The sequence below is a fragment of the Rhagoletis pomonella genome, unplaced genomic scaffold (genome assembly GCF_013731165.1).
Source record: "Rhagoletis pomonella isolate Grant_MI unplaced genomic scaffold, Rhpom_1.0 Rhpom_scaffold_00003, whole genome shotgun sequence".
NCBI lineage: Eukaryota > Metazoa > Arthropoda > Insecta > Diptera > Tephritidae > Rhagoletis > Rhagoletis pomonella.
This window is the reverse complement of record NW_023458557.1, coordinates 67641348-67662134: the sequence shown is the minus strand read 5'-3', so window position 1 is coordinate 67662134 and position 20787 is coordinate 67641348. Positions and strand designations below refer to the sequence as shown.

The 20787-nt window shown below is 33.2% G+C and overlaps 2 protein-coding genes across 4 annotated transcripts in view; one reads left to right on the top strand and one right to left on the bottom strand.

Moving 5' to 3' along the window:
- LOC118735396 overlaps positions 1-20787 on the top strand; it is a 61773-nt gene that overhangs the window by 21810 nt on the left and 19176 nt on the right. Inside the window, exon 2 of one of the 2 annotated variants that reach the window (XM_036465117.1) lies at positions 7678-8531. The exons of the other annotated variant lie outside the window; for it this stretch is intronic. Within the exon in view, the coding sequence (XP_036321010.1) occupies positions 7678-7746 (69 nt within the window). The 3' untranslated portion in view covers positions 7747-8531. Of the gene's footprint in view, positions 1-7677; positions 8532-20787 lie in introns of those variants that run through there. 2 annotated transcript variants of the gene reach the window in all.
- LOC118735395 lies at positions 13169-14624 on the bottom strand. 2 transcript variants are annotated; one of them, XM_036465113.1, is made up of 2 exons: positions 13881-14624; positions 13169-13821 (listed from the first exon to the last, which is right to left on the bottom strand). In XM_036465113.1, exons 1-2 carry the CDS (start codon positions 14605-14607, stop codon positions 13508-13510), a joined length of 1041 nt encoding a protein of 346 aa, XP_036321006.1. In that variant the 5' UTR covers positions 14608-14624; the 3' UTR covers positions 13169-13507. The 2 variants fall into 2 exon arrangements, with proteins under 2 accessions (XP_036321006.1, XP_036321008.1); XM_036465115.1 differs by having other exon boundaries at positions 13169-13803.

Below are 20787 nucleotides of genomic sequence, written 5' to 3'. Positions count from 1 at the left end.
TGTGTATTGGTTTCTATTTGAGTGTATTGAGAATCGGTCAGTCTGAAAAGGCCTTGTAGGGAAGACAATAGGTTTGTTCGTCGAAAATCCAGCGAGAATTATCACTCAAAATATCAAATAGTAAGAAAAAATGCTCCCAAATTCTCTCTCATGTAGAGAAACTTGCAATTTTCTGTACGAACGCAAATTTGCAAGTTTTTTTGCCAGCTAGTGTCCACGGTTGCATTTCAAACAAAAGAAATTTGTATAGAATTTTTAAAATTCTTTCAGAGGGGCAAAAAACAGGATCTACGTGTACATGTCTTGTCAGTCCGACTTTCTTCAATATACGTTTCAATTTCCTTGTCGGGTTTAAAATATCGACTCTGGTTGAGATTGCATTCCGATTAAGAATACAGTTTTTTTTTGCCGAATACCTTTCAAATCATTGGAATTAACTAAATTAATTAAGTAAACAAGTATTAACTTACATTTTTCATTTTAAAATCGCTCCAGTTTGTAAATTTTTAAAAAAATTTTTAAACGAACTTGTTTATTCAAATTATCGTCGACAAAAAATCCAACCATGTGCCACAATCATATGTTTTTTCCTAATTGCAAATTCTTGCTGGCAAAATTTTTTCCGGCTCGAATTTGTAACTTCTCTCTAAGAAATAGTCTTTTTACTCGTGATTTATGTAAATAAAACATGTGAAATATAGTTGAAGCATTTTAGCCGTTTTTAGCCGGTTTTATTTGCCAATTTAGCTGGTTCGTCCAAAAAGTTCTGGCAACACTGATCATCACACAGAAACTTAATCATTTTGTTCGTAATGAGACAGCTGCTACTGTAGTCGTCAAGACCCGAGCATTTTGTTGATATGTGATAGCTACGACCGCATACACCCACACATCTAACTGATTTATCACGAATGTTGTTTTGCATTTGCTGCACTCTTCCATCGCGCTCACTTGGTGAGTCGCTCGACTTACAAGTTGCTTTTTTGCGAAACGCCGGGACACGTATAACATCTTTTTTACCGATATCACTTTCCCCGGTAGTTTGAACCCTTCCCGATCACTGACCCCTACCATTTGTCTCACAGTGTTATTAACTGTAATTAATATAAATAATTTTACATTAACATAATTAATTTTTATTAACATTTATTTAAGCTTTAAATATTTTTTTGTCTATAAATATATACATAAATATTATTTGTATTAACTAAAATTATTATTACTTATATTTATTTTGTACACTTCTTCTCCAGTTTATTTCAAAATGCAAAGATCACTAATACGTACACGCAACTTCACAACAACAACAGAAAATCAACATGAAAACCCAAAACACACTTCAGACTTAAACATTTCACCAAGTACTTATACAAACTAATGGTTTTCCAAATGAAAACAGCTTCAATGCAAATTTATTAAAATCTATTAAGTTGCCTCATTTTTGGGATGATTGTCCTGAAGCTTGATTTCTTCTTGTGGAAGGACAATTCGAAATTAACAATGTACATGATAATAATATAAAATTTCAAAACATTTTAGTTGTTCTTCAAAGAGAGATGATTTCTAAAATTATTGATTAACAATATTTGATTAACAAATTAAACAACGATTAAAAAAGTTTTATGTGAAAGATTTTCTCTTAGCGAAGAGAAGGGATTAGAGCAATTATTTTCAAAACCGAACTGAGTGATCGTTCACCATCAGAACTTTATAGACATATGAAATCTTTAGCAGGTTCCAAATCAATTGTCAGTAAAGAACTTTTATTTAAATTATGGAGTAGGAAGTTACCGCAACAAATACAAATTCATTTAACTTATTGTAGTAATCAAAATACTGAAGAAATTATTTTACTTGCAGATAAATTATTTGATTGGATAAATAAACCTCAATCTTCTAAGTATTTTAATGTTGCTAGTGTAGAAAATAATAATAATAATATTCTTGAACAATGCATTAGAAATTTAACTGAGTTGACTACAGCTATTTACCAAAATCTTAACAAAATTACAGCAGATATTAATGAATTACAAATTAGATCAAGATCAAGAGATAGAGATAGAGACAGAAGTCGTTCTATCGAGAAATTTTTCGAGATCTAAAAACGATATTAATCAAAATATTTGTTGGTATCATAGAAAGTTTAAAAATAATGCTTTTAAATGCCTTGTAATTTTAAGAAAAATAAAAACGAAGAAAATTCTAATGTTTTAAACTAGATCGCTCCATTATGACGGTGGCTAATAATGGAAATGAAGTTAAGCCATCTCGCCGCCTATTTATTTCTGATTAATCCAATAAATTTAATTTTTTAATTGATACTGGGGCAATCGTTTCGGTCATTCCTTCTTCAAAATTCAAATCACATAAAAGAAATTCAGATCTTAATTTGACTGCAGCTAACGTTCTTCTATTAAAACTTATGGTACAAAACTTTTAAAAATTGATCTAGGTTTAAGACGCGATTTTGGATTTCCTTTCATATTAGCGGATAATTCCACCCCAATCATAGGCGCTAACTTTTTGGAGAAATTTGGTATATTAGTTGATATTAAAAATAGAGAAATTACTGATTCAACAACAAAATTGAAAGTTTCTGGACCACCTGGTTTTTGCGATATATTTTCAATAAGGATACCAATTTCTGAAAACAAATTTTCTAAACTTTTATTATCACTTGCTGTCGATGCATCGAATGTAGCAGTCGGAGCGGTTTTACAACAAATAAGTAATAACACTTCGGAACCACTTGCATATTTTTCAAGAAAATGCTCCCCTACAGAAATTAATTACTCCACATTTGACAGAGAACTTTTAGCGATATACAATTCAATTAAACATTTTAAACATTTAGAAGGTAGAACATTCACTGTGTATACTGATCATAAACCTTTAACAAACATTCTAAATTCAAAATCAGACAGATCACCTCGACAAATTGGACACTTACAGGTCTATTCCGCGCTGGTAATAAAAAGTTTGTAACCGGTAAATAAAGTTCCTGTAAATTTTTAAACCCTTTTCGCATTCTGTATACTCTTGTAACCGGTAAATTTTGTTACCATCTCATAAGCTGGTAACAAATTATTGCCCCGTGAAATATGCAATGCCAGGATTTGCACAATTCTTCATAGCTGAATTGCTGAATATTTTAACTGCATTACCAACGTTCCTAGATTCGCGGTGACAAGAACTGGTAACATTTTTTGATAATAAAATTTTCCGGTTACAAAATCTTCGGTAACGTGCAGAATAGACTTGTTAGAGTACATTGCACAATTTACAGACGACATTCAATACATTTCTGGAAAGAAAACATAGTTGCTGATACCCTTTCACGTATTCCAGATGTTAACATGATTTTAGCCCAAGACATAAATTTTCAACCATTATTCGAAGAACAACAAAAAGATCAAACACTTTATGACATAATATCTGACCAAAATTCCAAGAGTAATTTAAAAGAAATCAATATTCCAGTACTTAACTTTAATATTTGGTGTGATATTTCTCAACAACCTTTTAGACCATTTGTTCCCAATTCTATGAGAAAAATCATTTTTGATAAAATTCATTCTTTATCACATCCAAGTGACCGTACAACTAGACGATTGATTCAGTCAAAATATTTTGGGCCTAATATGCGCAGAGAAATCAATAATTGGATTTCTGCTTGTATAAGTTGTCAAAAATCTAAAATTTCTAAACATACTAAGACGCCTGCGCAAAAAATTAGCATTCCATCTGGACGATTTGAACATATTCATATGGATCTTGTTGGTCCATTACCTGTGTAAAAAGAAAATCGTTACATTTTAACTATCATTGATAGACATACACGTTGGCCAGAAGCATATCCACTTAGGGATATTTCAGCAAACTCTATAGCAACAACATTTGTTCAAAATTACGTTCCTCGTTTTGGCATTCCTCTTTATATAACGGTAGATCAAGGATCACAATTTATATCCAAATTGTTTACAGAATTAACTAAATTGTTAGGATCACATAAAATCATACGTCTCCATATCATTCCCAATCAAACGGAATGATTGAAAGATTTCATAGGACATTAAAGACTGCTATTAGTGCTTCGGAGGATTCTACTCACTGGTCTGAAATTCTTCCTTAGATATTATTAGGATTACGTACCTCTGTTAAAGACTATTTAAAATGCTCTTCTGCAGAATTAGTTTATGGACAAACATTAAGATTACCAGGTGAATTAGTTGTTACGAACAGTTATAATACCCAACAAGCAAAATAGACTTGAAGAAAGTTTTTTTTAAGATTTCAATTATAAACATTAAGCTTACAAAATGTTGATTTTTTGTTTATAAAATGCTTGAAAGTAAGTGTAATATAATCGAAAAGGAACATTGGTTATAAGCGTAGAAATATAAACTTGTTATAAATGTTCAAAAGAAAGCTTTTTATAAGCGTAAAAGTGTAAACTTATAATAAAGGTTCAAAAAAAGTTGTTTATAAGCGTATGAATATAAACTTAGTAAAAATTTTCAAAAGAAAGCTTTTTATAAACATTTTTATAACTCTTTATTTAAAGATATTTCACTAAAAACTCATACATAGATTGCTTAACATCTAGAAACTAAACGAAATGCGAATTTTCGGCGGACTCATCTACAATCGCGAAAATATAAATAGGGAATAGATATTTTAGCATACAAATTCACGATAACACACAAAAATTAAGCATAAAAAAGTTAATTATTACATCTTGTTGCGTGCAGCAGCTTTTAATAACATGCGCGTTATTGGTAAATTGGAAAAACGACATCGATGCAGCTATATATTCCGCTTCATCCCCGCCATTCTCATTGATGGACTTTTCTGAAAAAAAATTAATACATTTTTAATTTAATGTTAAACTAAGAAAGGATAAGGAGAACTCATCATTTGAAGACTCGAATGCTCCACCGATTAGTGCAGCGGGTTCTGGATTGTTTTTTTTTTACCGCATCGGTTTTATTTAATTTTTTCTTTTAATAATATATTTTAAAAAACGTAAACACGTCACTTACGATTGAAAAAATGTTATATTTACTACTTCATGTCGTTGGCATTTGCATTTCATTTATAAGTTTAAGTTATTTATAAACATTCGCTCTCAAAACTTATTAAAGGTTTATTTGAAAAAACTTTTAATAAGCTTAATATTAAAAATGCTTATTTAACGCTTATTATAGCAAACTTACTTTAAGTTATTTTTAAAAACATTTACTGAAATGCTTGTTGGGTAATGAAGTTGATAATACCGATGAAACTCTTTCTAAGCTAAGAAAATATTTTTCACATGTAAGATCAAAAGTTGTACATCACAATAATAATACTCTTTTGTTCCTAAAAATTTGGATACTTGTGAGTACGTTTTTGTTGAAGTTATTCACAAGTCAAATTTGCAATCACCTTATGAAGGACCATTTAAAATTATTTCGAAATAAATAATATAAAAAAAACTTTTTAATATACAACGCTTTTATAAATGGACTAAAAAGTAGAAAATAATATTTCTCAGTCCCATAGAATTTGTTTTGATAACTTTTGATTTTGAAATTTTAGCAAAAGTCATTATAAACAATTTATGAGATTGAAAATGAAAAGCGTGGGGCGCATGCAATACAAAGCATTCGATTTAATTGACAATAGTCAAACTACATAACGTAGACCTAAAATTTCTACAGCGAAAGTAGAACTTTTAAATCAATTTTAAGCGGTCGTTATTCATATACCCACATACATACATACATATATTACTTTTCATATCAATTCAAGTTTATTACATGCGCCCCACGCTTTTCATTTTCAATTCCATAGATTGTTTATAATGACTTTTGCTAAAATTTCAAAATCAAAAGTTATCAAAACAAATTCTATGGGACTGAGAAATATTATTTTCTACTTTTTAGTCCATTTATAAAAGCGTTGTATATTAAAAAGTTTTTTTTATATTATTTATTTTCTACTTTTTTGTCTTGTCTGTATAAAATTTTGCGATAGATATTAAAATAATTCAACGATATTAATAGAAAGGTGCACACACATGCATTTACATATGTATGTACATACAAACGAGCACCAATTAATTTTATTTAAAGAAATGGCGTTTCGTCTATTTCCGCTGTAGCAAACGTAGTACATAGGGCGACATCTAGATGTCATCTACCTCGCCCTATTCACTACAGATGTCGCCCTATGCACTATGCTTTTTTATAGGAACTTTTCAAAGCAAAGGTTTTATGGTGTCGGACACACAACATTGAAAGTTTCTGGATCCACAACATTGAAAGTTTCTGGACACACAACATTGCAAGTTGATAAAAGCGTTGTAAAATGACAAACTATTCAAAATTCAACATGGAAATATGATTAAAACGGTTTCAGTAGATTTACTCAAACCTGCAAATACAATTTCTGATACAACAAAAAAATCTAATTCACTAACAATTCCAAATACAAACAAGTAAGAAAGTCTAAGTTCGGGCGGAGCCGAACATTAAATACCCGGCGCACGTATTAAATATATGTTTTTCACCTTACCGAAAGCTACCGCTACATGGTAAGCCGGGGCGTATCAATTTTGAGTAAATTAGAGTCCTTAGATTTCGAAATTTTGAAGTTTCAAGCAGTTCTGAAATTTACCGTTATATGAAAAGCGGCCTCAATTTTAGTCGGCTTTCAATAATTTTCAACGTTTTGCTTTTATGTGGCAAGCACAACAAAAATACCGAGTTTGGTACAAATTGATAGAACGGATACCGATATACATATAAGTGGTCATAAGTGGGCGGTGCCACGCCCATTTTCCAAAATTTAACCATAAACGTATTTCTTGGTAAAGAATTGTTGCGAGCATCAATTTTGAATAAGTTAGCTTTAATATTTACTGATTTATCGAAGATTTTGTATTTCTCTAAATTTCCGTTATATGGGATGTGGGCGTGGTTATTGTCCGAGTTTTCAAATTTTCGGCCATTTAGTATGCTGTACCAAGGCCAACAACCGTGCTAAGTTTGGAAGAAATTGGTGTAGCGGTTACCAAGATATAGACATGTAACCATGAGTGGGCGTGGCTACGCCCATTTTCCAAAAATTCATAATATTCTTATTTTTCGTCTAAAAATTGTTGTAAGTATCAATTTTAAATATCAGTTTTCGTATTTCCGAAAATTACCGTTATATGGGATGTGGACGTGGTTATTCTCCGATTTTTTAAATTTTCGGCCATTTAGTATGCTGTATCAAGGCCAACAACTGTGCCAAGTTTGGAAGAAATTGGTGCAGCGGTTATCAAGATACACACATGTAACCATAAGTGGGCGTGGCTACGCCCATTTTCCAAAAATTTATAATATTCTTATTTTTCCTCTGAAAATTGTTGTAAATATCAATTTTGAGTGAATAATCGTCAGTAGTTACTAAAATATCGCAGTTTTTGTATTTCCGAAAATTACCGTTATATGGGATGTGGGCGTTGGTATTGTCCGATTTTTAAAATTTTCGGCCATTTAGTATGCTGTATCAAGGCCAACAACTGTGCCAAGTTTGGAAGAAATTGGTGCAGCGGTTACCAAGATATACACATGTAACCATAAGTGGGCGTGGCTACGCCCATTTTCCGAAAATTTATAATATTCTTATTTTTCGTCTTTTTAACAGGATACTATGGGACACCCTATCGAAAGCCTTAGAAAAATCAGTATAGACCGTGTCAACCTGAAGCGCTGATTGGAAAGCAGTTATGCCGTCATCTGAAAACACTGCTAAATTTGATACCGTTGAGCGGCCCGGTATAAAGCCATGGTGCTGCGGACATATTGAATTCTTAGCAGCAGATAAAAGTTTGACTTGGACAATGCACTCAAAAAGTTTTGACGTAGCAGAAAACTTTGAAATGGGTCTGTAGTTGCTGATATCGTTTTTGTTACCACTTTTAAAAATGGGAGCGATGAACGCTAATTTCCAATTGTCTACAAAAGTGCCCGACGATAAGGATTTATTAAAAATTTCCAATAATGGATACATTAAAGATTCACACTGTTTAAACAAAAGTGCAGACGAACCATCATCGTCAGTTTGTGAAGAGGGTTTAAGCCGAGCAATGCCACTAAGCACATCCTCAGAAATAAGTGTTAATTTGCCAAATTCAAGAGACTGTTGGATATCGAAAGAAACGTTCTCATCGCTATTGGAATCTGTTGTGAAATTGGACTTAAAAAATTCAGGGAGTATTAGCAGCATTGTCACCCATAAAAAGTGCCGACGGAATGCTGGAACAAGATTTTTTCGAATTAACGAAATGCCAAAATGCTTTTGGATTTGATTTTAAGTTGGTTTCAAAACTAAGGACATAGTTTCTATGCAAAAGTTATCCAAACATACGAATTCATTGGAGTATTTTTTATACAGGCCGAAGTAAACATTATTATTAATTTTTTTTTGAACTTACGAAGAAACTTGTTTTTCTTATTTCGTAGTCTCATTAAAGCCGCATTCTGCCATGGCACCTTGTACTGCTTTTTTTTTAATACTGGAACAGTACATTTGCAAATTTCTACAACAGTACTTCTAAAGATCTCGAAACACTCGGAGACATCAGAGTGGTGAAACAAGTTATCCCATTTGACATCCAACAAAAGACCATTCAATTTCAAAAAATCGTATGAGTATCAGTATCGTAACAGTATGAGCTGTTATAAGTATCGTTCACTTGTGGTGGCTGTATTTGCAAGCCCTGTACGCTATGCGCTGCTGTTCGTTCATCCCCCGTTTTTAATGTGAGCAGGCTTACAGTCACAAAATCAGCTTCGTTTGCCCGTCTCTGATAGAAATTGGATAGTGGCATCCATAGAACATTTTTGCTGTAAACCAGTGCTATAAGAGATCGAAAGTAACCCTCTCCCCTTATTTTTTATTGTGTTTCTCACAACCACAAATCTCTCAGCAAAGAGTGTTTGTCACCGTGTCAAATTTCTGTATGATCTTTTTGTGTTTTCTGCTATGGGTTTATTATCAACTGCTTAAATTTCCCTTCCGCAAAGCCACTTTAGTAGGGATTTTTATTTTTAAGTGTCTTCGTTTTTGGGTTATTAAAAGACAGAAAAATATACGTGGACATACATAAGTGGAAGAAAAGCGTTGGGCATTTCTTTACACGACATATAAATACACATTAGACTGCATCACCAAAAAAAGTTGCGGTTTTTCCGCCGGGATTACAAAATTTATTATATTTTAAGACGTCCACCAAAATATTTCGGAAAACTATTACGATTTAAGCGAGCTGGACCGATTTGAAAATACCTCCAAAAATGAAGTTTTTTATGAATAAAGATAGTTTCTTAAAGAACTTTTTGAAAAAAGTCCCCTCAGATGACAAATTAGATTAAGCTTAAAAAATTTGCATACAAATATTTAAAAACCTTTTCAACGGAATCGTAAAAATTAGATTTTTGATGCTGTTTTTTTACCTTTTTCAAAGATTGGTTTACGAAAAACTTGAATAACTGGGCCAAAAATGTTCTGATTTAAACTTATGGGATCTCAGTGGAAAGGTATTTTCACTGTTTTTATTTCTGGCCAAAAAAACGTCACTCGTGTCCCATCTTGTTTTTCGAATACCAACACATCTTAATTCAACTTTGAATGACGTTCCTTCATACCTTTCTCTTCCATCCTCAGAATGAGTTTATTAGCAAAGAAATAAAAAGGGTGAGAAAATACCTTTCCAATGACACCTCCTAAGTCTAAATCGGAAGAGTTTAGGTTCAGTTATTCAAATTTTTCCTATACCAATCTGTGAAAAAAGTTAAAAAACAGCATCAAAAATCTCATCATTACGATTCCGTTCAAAATTTTTTTTAAATATTTTTATGCAAATATTTTAAGCTTAAACCGTTTTGTCATTTTAGGGGATTTTTTCAAAAAAACTCTTTAAGGAACTATTTTTATTCATAAAAAACTCCATTTTTGGAGGTATTTCCAAATCGGTCCAGCTCACTTAAATCTTAATATTTTTGCGAAATATTTTTGTGGACGTCTTAAAATATAATAGATTTTATAATTCCAATGGAAAAATAGTACCGATTTTTTTTTTGTATGGGGAGTGATGCAGTCTAATACACATACATGTGCGAGCATTTATGACACAGAAGAAAGCGGGCACATTCATAATATGATACAGTGAAAATTAGCTATTTTATTATATTTTACTATATGTGACCTGGGCCCTATTGCACCAACGAATTATCATTAGCATTTTAGCAGATTATCGAACTTACGCAAAGTTTTGTGTTTTACCAACATGATAAGGAAAAGTCACTCAAATGAGTGTTGATAAGTAAAATATCACTCAAAATCATAGATAAGCGTTGCACCAAAATTTGAAATGCTTGGCGAAAAGGCTTTAGCGGATAAGTGATAAGTTATGCAAATTATCAAAATTTATTAGCATTTCGTTGCACCAAAAATTTGTATATATCACTTATCATCTTTCATTTTGCTAACTTTAGCATTATTTTGCTAAAAGTAATTTTACCTATCATACAAGTGATAAGTTACATTTATTCAGTCTGAATGAATTTATTTATTTATTTATTGTAAAAGGATAATACAACTATACCTTAACAATCTAAAACTTAAGCTCTAACACGTGATTCGATAAAATATTGACACAAAAAATGCTTCGATTCGAACTATTAAATTTATTAGAGGAGGAAAATCTGCAAATAATAAAAGGCGTGTCATAAAAGAAAAAATCAGCTACAGTATAGATTTTGATGTAGTAGAAAAATTTCGGCTATCTCGTAGCCAAATTGAAGAAATTTTATTAAAAATTGGAGCGGACCTACAATATAACAGTGGGTGTAATAATGGCTTAAGTCCGCTACAGCAATTATTATTGACTCTGCACTAATTAGGTAATGGTAGCCAACATCATGGAATTGGTCAAATGCATGGGGTTCACAAATTAGCGGTATGTACAATAATCCATCGAGTGGCAAATGCCCTGATAAACAAATTGATGGATGAAACTATTTGTTGGCGGGAATTTACGAAAAATATTGCCACAAAATTTTTCAACATTGGTGAATTTCCTTAAGACGCAGGGAGCATTGATGGAACTATGATTTGTTAACCGGTACGGAAATCATTTAATTAATGCAATGTGGTTTTTGTGTTTTTGTTACTGAGTTATTTTGGAAAGATCCAAATAAATAATCCTTAATTTAGAAAAATTTAATTATTTATGTAAACATACATAGTCAATACGGACTTGCTTTTTTCCTTAATAATTTTTAAGACAGCTAATATATTGGCTGTGCTTTGTGCGCGCGACATAGTAAGAAAAAAAAGATAAATTGAAAATGTTTATCAAATCGCACATGGGTTTGCTAAGCTTTCGTTTTCCATTGAGAAACGGTAATCATTTTAGCTAAGCACATTATTGGAAAAGTTCTCTATTTGAAAAGCATTTGAAGAAATTGGCTGTGCAATGGTTATCAAATCGACTTATCCAAAAAACATGCCAGTTATTAATTTTTTTTTAAATTGATAAGTTTTTTATGATAAGTAAAAAGTGCAACACTTATCAACTTTACTTTTCAATAAAAAGGCTTATCTAAAAGTTGTAAAGTGATAAATGATAAGTCATTGGTGCAATTGGGCCCTGGTCTACGGAAAGGGGCTTAGGTGTCAAAAAATCAATTTTCACTTTTTGGTTGATTCGGATGGAAGATGAGATGCTTTTTCACGTGGTGAAAAGCAGAAAATCCTAACTTGCTTAGAAGTGTACTAAAAATGTAGAGAAAGAATGGTAAAAATACGACAAAATATAATTTATTGGTAATGAACAAAATACATTTAGGGAGTTCACAAGTCGTGCTATTTGTCATATTTGCTCTTTTGTACTATTTTTTTTTAGAACAGTTGTAAAATGAAACTTGTGAGCATCCCATACTTTTTCGTGTGCTATTGTACAATATTTTAACAATTATATTTGACAAAATCAAAATTATTAAAACAGCTTTAGAAAGTTTATAATGCCCAGAAGAAGCGAGAAAAGCAAATTAATGGCTGCGATTTGCGAGAAGTACGCGCAGGACGCATTGATGGAAGGAAGTGAGTCGTCAAATAAGTCATTTATGAGTTTTTTAAATTTATTTGGTGCATTTTTGGAAGAGATCGATGAAACTTTTTGGTTGAATATGCTTGGTTTTCCCCGGACACGCTTAGTTTTGCACTGAATTAAAAAAGATCTTTAATAAGTTAAATATGTTATAAATTAAAGATAACTTACTCCATTGCCATGAGATGACTCCATTTTTTTATTTAAAATTTGAATATTTTATTGTACTCAGACAAGGAAAAATGTAAATAAATAGAAATGTCTGATCCAATAGCACTCACAAATAGCAAAGTAAACATATTTTTCAAAGTTGTATTGTAATACAACAATTTTACTTGTAAAGCAAAAACAACACTTTTAAAACTGTTCTAAAAAAATAGTATAAAAGAGCAAATATGACAAATAGCACGACTTGTGAACTCCCTAATTGAATTATAAGCTATAAAGACATGATTATACACTAGAAAAACGTATTATGGGCCAAAAATAATAATGCTGAGTAGTTTATGTATTTTTCTTTGTTGTCGTTTTCCTTGAGATCTTTTTACGTGTTGGTCCTGAGGAAGATGGACCTGGTTCCTCGTCTGGTTTGAGAACATCCTCACTAGTTTTTGCCTTCCGTTTCTTCGATGGCAAATCTTTCGGCAATGGAGCCACAATATCTACTTTAGATATATCCGAAACTAAGCTGCGAAGATTGTGATAGATGAACCACTAACGTTCCAAAGATAAACCGGCTGGTTGTATAACTTTCGGCATTTCAGGATCGATAGGTTTTAACAGAAGCTTAAAGGACTGCACTTCTTCACTGTCTGCGAATTTCTTTGTTTTTACACAATCTGTAGAGATTATGAAATGATGGAATTGCGTTATTCCAACAACTGACTTGTACAGTGGTTTAAAATAGCTGTCCCATTCATACCAGACGACTTTTTCAGCCGATACAGCTTTATTATAACCTCCAGGTGATGATGCCTCGACACACTGCAGTAAATCTGCATACGTGTTTATGTTACTGACGGCATACTTACTTTTGAAAATACCGAAGTAACGATCAGGCGCGAACTTAGTGTGCCCGGTAAGTAGAAAATTGAATAAAATAGTTTTGTTAAGACCCCGAGCCAAACACCATTGCAGATATGATAGTACAGTGTTATTCTTATTCTGCCCAACACAATTGTCACAGAAAAGAACGAGTGTTTCAATGTCTTTATAGTAGGTTTGCAGGTGATAATGCAGGATGCTCACAACACAGTTAGGTCCTTTACCAACGCCATCTTTTTCGTCTATCATGTAATTGTACTGTAAAAAAAAATATATAAGTAAGATCCTGTAAAGGCGAGCAATTTGAGCTCCTATGATTCAGTTTGAAATTCTAACCCTAACTTTTTGTTTTTCGTCTGTAATTCCGAAGACTCCGCACTTCTTGGTTGCTTTGAAGTATGCTGTACCAGGTTGTTGTGGACTGACAGGGTAGTGAACGGTTTGGGCAAAATCAAATGACAGAACGACTGCTGTAGGGTCAGTATTTCTACACCAACTTTGATAATATTCTCGTTGATTTCGGGCTCTGTGGAGGTGATCAAGAAATTTATTAAGCTTCTGTGCGCGTTCAATGTCAGTAACACCTTTGGCTTGCGCAATCGATATTGTGTTTCCTATTAAAAGAAAAAATACTGAATTTAATCTCAACGTTTGATACAACTATAAAATGAGAAAATAATGAGCTACTTACCACGGCAGACATCGCAGAGATCATCCGCTGGTTTCATAACTGTAACATGGGGTATGTATTTGGACCATATCCGTCGAAAACTGCAATTACTCATCTTCAATTCGTCATCACTGAGTGAAGAAATGTATTTTCGATAAATTGAGGACTTCGTCTCGCTGGATGGCAGTTTCATTATCCGAAAATCCTTAAATTTTGGGAGTCGTCCGGGCAGTGGAAGAGCCATTAAATCGGCTATAGACTCGATGAATTTAACAGCTTTTTCGATGTCAGCCGGTTTAAATGACTTTGGATGTGTACTCGGTTTATTTGCCAGTCCGGGTTGGCGCACTGTTACACCCTGTGCGTAAAAATGACGTACTAAATTTTCGTAACGCTTCGTCGTACAGGCATGTACAAAAAGGAAAAAAGAACGACAAACAGGTACTCTGTAGAAGGTAAATTGAATTCTATGCCTCATAACTTCTGTATCCTGTCTCTGTCCATATTTCTTCCGCCCAGCAAGCTTTGCGTATACACTTTCTAGCTTTTCGTTACTCATAATTCCAGCTTCGATGTGACTTGGTATCACTAAATCAAGTTCATTTTTCGACATCTCTAAACAATTGTTCCGCGTACTCTCGATCATTTCCCGTGGTATCAGTGTATGGCATTCATTATTACAACAATCTTTTGACAGAAATTTTGTTACCAGCTCCTCCTCCTTTACATCAACAACATACAGGTCCATCTTAACAAAAGTTTGTTCGGTATCATCTTCTGCCTGAGATACACATACTTCGTCTTCATCATCATCGCTCTCTTCATAGTTTTCATCATCGTTTTCATCATCCTTTTCATGGAAATATTGTCCGTATACGGCACTGAACTCCTCATCAACACTCATGTTTCATTTCATGCGAAATGCGAAGACGATAATCAACAGAAACAGTAAACGTCACTTCTTCAGTGTTACTTTTTTAAATGTTCCACACTAGCAACTTACACGATGAACTATAATAGTATTCCGACCAACAACAACACTTACTGGACCAACAACAACACTTACTGGACGTCCGGCGCGGAGAACAATTAACGAGATAATGAGAAACTGACGAAACGAGTTGCTTACTTTTAACAGCTTTTTCACAGAAAACTAGTTTTCGCACGTAAGCCCCCTTTTCGTAGACCAGGTCACATATATACATATATACCAGTATAAGCAGAATTAAATATTTGTATAGGTTTGAGCCAAAAAATTAATCTAACACTTATTTTTTCTCTCCCAGCGATAAGTATCCGAGACCAACAGCAACGGAAATTATACGCAAATTACCCTTTCCCATTATGCGAAAGAACACATCTACAAAAAATAAATCACCTGTTCTCTCTTGTGGGCTATTTTTTCTCTTAAATAGTAAGAGTTATTGTGGGACACTTTCAAAGTGGAGAGCATTATTTTCGATCTCTGCTAATTACGTATACATATGTACAAGTATCGCCCGGTTGTCGAAATTCGACATCTTTTTTTCAATTTTGAATTTTGCTTGTCACCAATATTGACTCCTTTATGCGAATAACGATTTTGCAGTCCACCACCAAAGTTTATGGCGAATTTATAGGAAAACTTAAATATCTTGAGTAGCTTTCGAAATTATACGGAGATAGATGAGATGCCTAACAGTTCTTCACTGACTAATATGACTGTAACTAAATCAGACTGTAAATACGTTTTTCGATTATATTGGTCTGAGACCCTCTTGGAAGACCAACATCTACATAAACTCCGCTTTCTTTTCATCAGAATCGGTAAAGGTTAAGAAAATACCTCGAAGGTGTACAACAAAATAAATATTTCCTTCTCTAACGGGGGTTTCACACTAGGTTTTTTCAAGATTGGGCCAAAGCCCAGAATTTTTACATCACACGATTGGTTTAGCACGTTACACCAAACAATCATTCAATGCGATTTAGAAATCTGGTAGAAAATGGTTCCCAATTGAATGATTCCTTCCATTTTATATGAATATAGATGTAGGCGTATCAAATTCCATTACCTTGTCATAAATAGATGTGTAAAATTTCAGGACATTAGCATAAGCAGTTCCAGAGATAAGCGATATGAGAATTTCTGTTTGTACGGGAGGTGCGACGCCCCCTTTTGCAATACCTAGAAGTTTTCGGCGTAAGCAGCCCAACAAGCATTTCAGTAAATGTTTTTAAAAATAACTTAAAGTAAGTTTGCTATAATAAGCGTTAAATAAGCATTTTTAATATTAAGCTTATTAAAAGTTTTTTCAAATAAACCTTTATTAAGTTTTGAGTGCGAATATTTATAAATAACTTAAACTTATAAATGAAATGCAAATGCCAACGACATGAAGTAGTAAATATTTCATTTTTTCAATCGTAAGTGACGTGTTTACGTTTTTTAAAATATATTATTAGAAGAAAAAATTAAATAAAACCGATGCGGTAAAAAAAAATCCAATCCCGGACCCGCATTGAGTCTTCAAATGATGAGTTCTCCTTATCCTTTCTTAGTTTAACATTCAATTAAAAATGTATTAAATTTTTTTCAGAAAAGTTCATCAAGGAGAATGGCGCCGATGAAGCTGAGTATATAGCTGCATCGATGTCGTTTTTCCAATTTGCCAATAACCGCATGTAATTGAAAGCACGCAACAATGTAATAATTAACTTTTTTATGCTTAATTTTTGTGTGTTATCGTCAATATGTATGCTAAAATGTCTATTCCCTATTTATATTTTCGCGACAGTAGATGAGTCCGCCGAAAATTCGCATTTCGTTTAGTTTCTAGATGTTAAGCAATCTATGTATGAGTTTTTAATGAAATATCTTTAAATAAAGGGTTATAAAAATTTTTATAAAAAGCTTTCTTTAGAAAATTTTTAGTAAGTTTATATTCATACGCTTATAAACAACTATTTTTGAACCTTTATTATATGTTTACACTCTCACGCTTATAAAAAGCTTTCTTTTGAACATTTATTACAAGTTTATATTTCTACGCTTATAACCAATGTTCCTTTTCGATTATATTACGCTTACTTTCAAGCGTTTTATAAACAAAAAATCAACGTTTTGTAAGCTTAATTTTTATAATTGAAAACTTAAAAAAAAAACTTTCTTTAAGTTTATTTTGCTTGTTGGGAGGATATTTACATTTTGACAGAAAAATTGAATATACAAATTTTGCCAGTTTGACAGAAAAATTGAATATACAAATTTTTATGGCAGCACCTACATACATAGCAACGCATGAAAATGTAAGACAATTGTATGTATTTCGATTTCTAAGCGTAAATGTCAAACACACACGTACGGATACGCAATCTATGGAGCTGCTATGGAGCTCCGCCTTTATGCATCCGTGCTAAGAGCCAATTTACACGATGACTTTTCACCCTCAATAAACATACCTCCAAGTCATACACAATACAAATAATTTGAATTTTTGTATGATAAATTGGCTAACAATTAAAGCTTAAATTTGTGAAAAGGTTCTTAATTGCCAATTAGGTGCCTGTTTGAACATAGTCTTAAGCTGCTTTTACATGAGGCAAATGAGGCGATAATCGCCTGCAAAAGTTGACCTACTGTCTACTTTGAGGCAAGCGATTTTTGAATCACCAGGAGCGATTTTTCTTAAGCAATGTTGAATCCAGCTTTACGTCGGATGTTGTTCAACGAACAGACCTAATGAGAAAATAAATTGATAGGGGTCTTCATATAAAGTGATAAAGGGATAAATTGCTTAAATTTATCACTTTATCCGCTTTCTTTCATGAACGCACCTTGGTAAACAATTGCCCAAAATTGTTTATTATTTAACTTATCTAGCTAGTTACGTTCTATTCTTACCTCGTCCATTGTGCAAATTTGCATTTTGTGTTCGTAGCAAAATTTGCCACCTGACAGTCTGCCTGGGTTGAATTTTGCTGAAATTTTATACGTTTATCGACCAAAATCGTTTGATAAAGTGATAAACTTTGGTTAAATAGATTTCCATACAAAGTTTGACCGTTCATTTATCAAAATGATAAATTTATCGCTTTATCAAGTTTATCAAAGTTCATCACTTTTGACCCCTAGTAAGACTGTGTTCAGACGTATAACTTTTGGCTGATTACTTGATCTTTAGTAATGGGATCATGATTATTATTATTATTTTTTTTTTTGTTGGATTAAAAGGCTATGTAATAGCCCTTAAGATAGCAAGAACCACAAACTGATCCTTACGACGCCAGGTTGTACGAAGTATTGATTGTAGAACAAAACAGATATGCTTCCGTAAGTATTATGGCTGCATTCCGAAACGTCAAAATACAAAGCATCAGTATCTTTTATTTCTAAACCTCAGTAGATTGTAATTCCAAATGTGCGCAACCAAGGTTAGATGCTAGTTTTTAACTAGGTTGCGCAAATTAGACCTTTTCTCCAAGTGCTGTTAGAAATAAAAGACACTGATGCTTTGTATTTTGACGTTTTGGAATACACCCTGTCTTAACACAGAAACAATCAATTAAACTTTCTAGTTTGTAGTTGGGTGGGATTTCTAACTATTTATTCGGGTACGATCAAGTTGGTGTATTGCGCGATATATCCACATGTATGTATTTCAAGCGAGCCCATGATTCAATAATTAAAGGCCCCGCCAGATAGAAATTCTTTTCTGCATCGAGGGATGCTTTTGAGTGGCATCGAAGTTGACTCTGTGCTTTGTAATAGAAGACGCCACATTGACAACGCATGCATTGCCGCATACTGATAGATATCCCCAACTTTCAATGCGGCGAAAAAGCCAATGTATGGAACGAATTCAAACCAGTTAACTTTTGGTCAATCAAAATTAGCCGTTTCACTTCCGGTTGAGCTAGCAAAGAAGACGGACGAACTTTCTCTGAGCAATTTGGAAACTAGAGGTGTCAAACTATCGATAGTCACACCATCGATAGTTTTGATAGTTTTCAGAAAAACTATCAATATTCACGATAGTCTCGAAAAAAACAAAACTATCGATAGCGCTATCGCTAAATCAGTTAGGTTGCTTCGTTTTTACAGGATCATAGTGAAGTAAATATTATCTTATAAAAGTTATAATCATTCAAAATTAAGAAACTGCTTAGCCAAAATACTTCTCTTTTTAGAAAGTTCAAAAACAACACTAGTTATACAAACAAAACAGGATTTGCGATTAACATATGTATGTACAATTTAAAAAAAATTGGGAGAGATGATCGATAGTCCTACTAAACTATCGATATTTTTGATAGTATAAGAAAAAACTATCAATGAGTATTGATAGTCTAAAAAATTGAAACTATCGATACTATCGATAGTGCTATCGATAGTTTGACAACTCTATTGGAAACCATAATTATTCTTGTACATTATCAAAAATTAATTTCTTTGAAATCCTTTTTTAAGCAGTGGGCAGTGTCATTCTGTGAACGGCAGTGATATTTTTTGGAGAACTCGAAGGTAAGCTGCATTGTGCGCTTTTACTTTTACTGGTTTTCTCGTGAATAGATATTGTACTCCTGCAAGCGGGGTGAAACGTGTTCATAACGTGTTAGGTGACGCCATGGCGTCAAATGATAACCACGAGGGTGAAAACGATGGTGAGTCCGAAAAGGAGCTGCCATTCGAATTCAAACATAAAAGTAAAAAAAAAAAATTCTTTGGGCGAGACTGAAAGCACGTGGCTTGATTTATCCATGGAAGAAGACATTTTATTAAGACAAGACAATAGTGGTACAGCGAATCCTTTAATAAGTGACAATGTAGGTCAGACAGCAACTAAAAGTATAAATTTACAGAACAAAACGGACAGTATTAGGACAGATGTTGGTAAAAATGCAGCCCACAATGTCTCACAGGGCGAAAACTGTGACAACAAAGAAGGTACAATAAAGGAAGTATTACTCTACCCAGCGAACCACAAAGGCAAACTTGTGTCTTGTTTGATACATCACAAGCTGAGTCGGTTCATAACAAGAAAGTACGTAATGGACTCTATTTGTGGTCCAAGATCAAAGTTTTTTTCGAGAAGGTAGCATATGCAAACAGATGCGTTAAAAACGACATTTTTAGGAGTATTAATATAAAAACTTTTATATCTAGGAACTACATTGAGACCTATGGGGTCATAAGAGGAATTCCCGTAGAATACTCTGAATTGAATATAAAGGAAGATTTGAGATCGGCAATCAAAGTTACGTCAGTTGTTAGGTTTACGAGAAAAGAGAGCGGTGAAGGCGACAGAAGAGTAAAGAAGTAATCCTTGATTATACTATCTTAGAGGTAGACAATTTTTTACCATTACTGAGGCAGTGCTACAAGTGTGGACGATTAGGTCACACACAAAAGGGATGCAGATCCCAAAAAAGATGTCTCAAATGCGGAAAAACTGAGTGCACTAATATGTGCGAAAGCGTAAAATGTGTCTTATGCGGGGATGGCACCCACAATGCCTTCAATAGACTAAAGTGTCCTGTTTGGGAAAAAGAAACACAGATTAATAAAATTATGACCCTTAAGAAACAAACTAAAATAGGTCATCAAATATGTTTGAGATTTTAAGCGATGAGCATTTTCCACCTCTAGTTAATGAACCCTTTCAGACTAGGAATAATCAAGATGAAATAAATAAGATTCTAACCCCAGCTACATTTTCAAGAGCTGCCAAAAGTTTTAGACTAAGAGTAGTTAATAATCGCAAAAGTCTGCAAGCACCACCTGTACAAAGGAGAGCTCAAAATGGGTCACAAACTTACGGCGTGGCTTTCAGCCAAACTAACCAACACATTGTCTCTGAAATCGGAAAAATTACTTCTGAAATGACTAAATTCGCCAGGGGTGCCTTCAGAAAAATTAACTTCCCAGCAGGAGTTAATGCTTTTGTCC